The following is a 3,357-nucleotide window of genomic DNA, read 5'->3' as shown; positions in this document are numbered from 1 at the left end:
CCCGCCCCCGCGCTCCGCCGCCTGCAGTCCGCGCCCGCCGAGGTGAGCTGGAGCGCGGGCCGCGCTCGCCGCCCCGACCCCTTCCACATCCGCGGAAACCGCTGCCGGCTCCACCCGCCCCCCGCGCTGCCGTCGCCTCTTCTTCCCTGCTTCTTTCATCATCCCTCGCTTCCCTGTCCTCGGGTGGGAGAGCTCGTTCTCTTCATCCCCGGCCCCCTTGCTTTTACCTCTTTCTGGCTTTTGCTCCCCTCCCCCTACTCCTGTCCTTCCTCTTTTTCGCCGTATAACCCCCCATTTTCTTGCTCTCACCTTTTAAGCTCTTTTTTCTAGTCCCCTCTCCTTTTATTCTTAAAAAGAAAAAGAAAAAGGTAAAACAAAACCCTATTGCTGCACATGAGAATCGTGAGCGTAACTCTTTTCGCTAACGCCAGAGACCTTTTAAAGCAATGCATCGATGTGCAGGAATGGGACCGGTGGTGAGAAGCCCGAGGTGCTCAGTATCTGGGAAATCTGGCCGAGGGGTCCCTATTTCGGTGGTTTCACTTGTTTCACTCGTGTCGTCAGTTTGGAGAGACTAAGGGTGTCTGAAGCAAGTGGGTGTATTTTTTCTTCCTTGAAGTCCAAGTAGACGACCGCATCGAGACGCGGTGGTGACAGCAGTGATCAGTGAGTGGGATTGTATTATCATTTGCTAAATATATTGGGACATACCCCGTGCTTCGGTGAACAGCTCCCCTGACCTTGTGCGGTCCCTCCTTGCCTGTCCCTCTCTGGAATTTCCCGGAGAGATAACCAAGGTACTACACTGGGATCCTCGTTTTGTTTTGTTTTGTTTTTCCTTTTGTACTGGAGGCAGTTTCTGTGTTGGTAACTATTTAGATGTATTTAATACATTTTCCTTTTTAAGTGAATTTTTCTTTCACTCCAGAAAGACAAGACGGACTCCAGAGGGAGAATGGCTGTGACTTTGGAAGAAGCTCCCTGGCTGGGCTGGATCTTGTTGAAAGCACTGATGAGATTTGCCTTCATGGTCGCCAACAACCTGGTTGCTATTCCATCCTACATCTGCTATGTAATTATACTTCAGCCCCTTCGAGTGCTGGACAGTAAACGGTTCTGGTATATTGAAGGAATCATGTATAAATGGCTTTTAGGAATGGTGGCTTCCTGGGGATGGTATGCAGGATACACAGGTAAGAGTGAGAGCAGTTTTGTCTGATGCATATGAAGATATTTGTAACGTTATGCTTAAGTCAGAGCCATGATTACATTACATTACATTTTGGGTTGAAAATACTTTTATGCTTTGACTATTGAAAAGATAAATAGAAGACAGTTCTGTTGGCTTTCTCTTCAGGGACTCAGGAAGTCTGACGTTTTCGGAAGTATAATTTCATAATTATATGTCGATAAATTCTTTAAATAATATGTTTTTGATGTGATTGACATTCATTCATTAAAATAAGTCTGCAAAAAACTCTTGTAAAGGAATAGGGCTTTATATAGCACTTAAGAGCTTATAAAGTGAAGATGTAAAATTGGTAGCCCACAAACATTGGAAATTTAATATAATGCCTGAGCCATATTTGTGCTAAGATAGTTTAATAAGTTTTTTCATTTAACGTGATCTCATGCTGTGTTAATGGCATTTTAAGCCAAGCAACAAATGGCTTTGTTTTCTGTAGTTATATATTTTTTGTTTACTAGAATCTGTATTTTATCTCATAAACCTGGAAGTGTTAAATATAAAAAAATTAAGTAATCTGAGTAAACTAATTTATCTTCTAAGTGTCCTTAAATAGATTACTGTTTCTCCAAAACTGCATTTTGGGAATCAGGAGTTAACACTGTTCTGAAGTGGACTTTTATAGAATTAAATGTGTAAACCTTATGTGCTTTGATTCCTCAGCTGTGAAAATTCTGTATAGTTTATTGCATTTATTTAATTCCCGTCAAGAATTAGGATAATAAAACAAAATGAAATTTCTAGCACTTGTCGGACATGGAGGCTTTCATCACAGAGCTTTATAACTGGTAGGCAAGTGGAGATGCTGCTGCAGATGCTGCGGTCGGGATGAAATCGTGAGGAGGCCACTCTCAGGATCAAGCCTGTGGAAGTTCTCCATTTAAAATTCTTCGTCTCTCTCTTTCCTGCCTAGGCTGCATCTGCAGATTTTATCCACACACACAAGAAAAATACTGACAGTACACAGCTTTTATGGAGTCTGATGGAGTCTTGCTATGTTGCTCAGATGAAGCCTTTTCTCCTTCTGGCAGTGCCGTTTATTATTATGCAAGAGCTAAAGCCCCTGGGATAGTGTATACATTGCTTCCTTGTCACCTGTCTTGTGTTTCCAGTGCTCTTTAGATGCAGTAGGGAAGCGTCTAGTCCTTTTCCAGGATTTGATGGTAGCAGTAGCAGAGATAGAGAAAAAATGAAGTTCTAGTCTGTGTTGCTGAAATCTTACCTGAATTGTACTGCTGTCTTAGGGTTGCTTTGCTTGGTGTAGTTTGAGCATTCCCAGATATGCTATATGATAGTAGTGGCTTTATTCTTTCTATGGTATACTTAAGTTTACTTGTTTTAAATGAACTGATTGTATTTTCAGAAACCAGTTCTAGAAGTTCATTCTGCTTAAACACAGTGAAATTGCTGAAATGTTTGTGTTTGTGTCTGTGGTATATCTATAAGTGTTAACATGATGGGAAGGTGAAAAAATTTTGCTTGACATTGACCTTGAGGTCACAAGGAATGCACTGCTTGAAGTTAGTTATCCTGTGGCCATAGCATGGCTGCTGTGTATTTTGAAGCTTTTTTTCTTGGGGGTGTTTCTTCCTTGCTGACTATAGAACTGTATAGTTTATTTTGCCACCTGCTTGAGAAGTGGTCTTGGCACGATCTGCATATTTTAGTCTCTCTGAAGCATCTGCTCTTCTTTAGGCTACTGCGCTTTGATAATTTGATCAGTTTGTCATATTCAAATGTGGAATATTTTAGTGTGAATATTTTATAATGGGTTTCCTATAGGTAGAATACTTGATTTCAGAGGATCTGGTCATAGTCTGATTGTAATAGAATAAGAGATTAAACAAATATGTGAATTAATTTTATTGAAAGCCACACTAGGTTTAAAGAAGCAAACCTAAGCAGGGGTTAATGAACAGGTGTACCCATAAAAGCATGTTGGGGGTTATGTCAGCCTTTCTTTGGATTATGTATTTCATTTCTTCCCTTGTTATCAGAGGAGGGTGGGCTTATTAAGTTTTTAAGTTTTTTTTCTTTTTCCTATGCCTAAGTTTCACAGATGGAAAATTGAATATTGCCAAAGGAATTTTGCTCAGCAGATTTAGTATGTT

The 3,357-nt window shown here is 40.8% G+C and overlaps 1 protein-coding gene across 3 annotated transcripts in view; it reads left to right on the top strand.

Moving 5' to 3' along the window:
* LPGAT1 (lysophosphatidylglycerol acyltransferase 1) overlaps positions 1-3,357 on the top strand; it is a 92,194-nt gene that overhangs the window by 601 nt on the left and 88,236 nt on the right. The window contains exons 1-2 of one of the 3 annotated variants that reach the window (XM_012811849.2): positions 1-42; positions 929-1,193. In XM_012811849.2, the coding sequence (XP_012667303.1) occupies positions 956-1,193 (238 nt within the window). In that variant the 5' untranslated portion in view covers positions 1-42; positions 929-955. Of the gene's footprint in view, positions 798-928; positions 1,194-3,357 lie in introns of all 3 variants that reach the window. The other 2 variants (XM_003800519.2, XM_023519487.1) reach the window with 2 other exon arrangements.

This window comes from Otolemur garnettii, unplaced genomic scaffold (genome assembly GCF_000181295.1).
Source record: "Otolemur garnettii isolate 467f Iridium unplaced genomic scaffold, OtoGar3 scaffold00178, whole genome shotgun sequence".
Classification (NCBI taxonomy): Eukaryota; Metazoa; Chordata; class Mammalia; order Primates; family Galagidae; genus Otolemur; species Otolemur garnettii.
The sequence above is the reverse complement of the archived record's forward strand: the minus strand, read 5'-3'. Positions and strand labels throughout refer to the sequence as shown.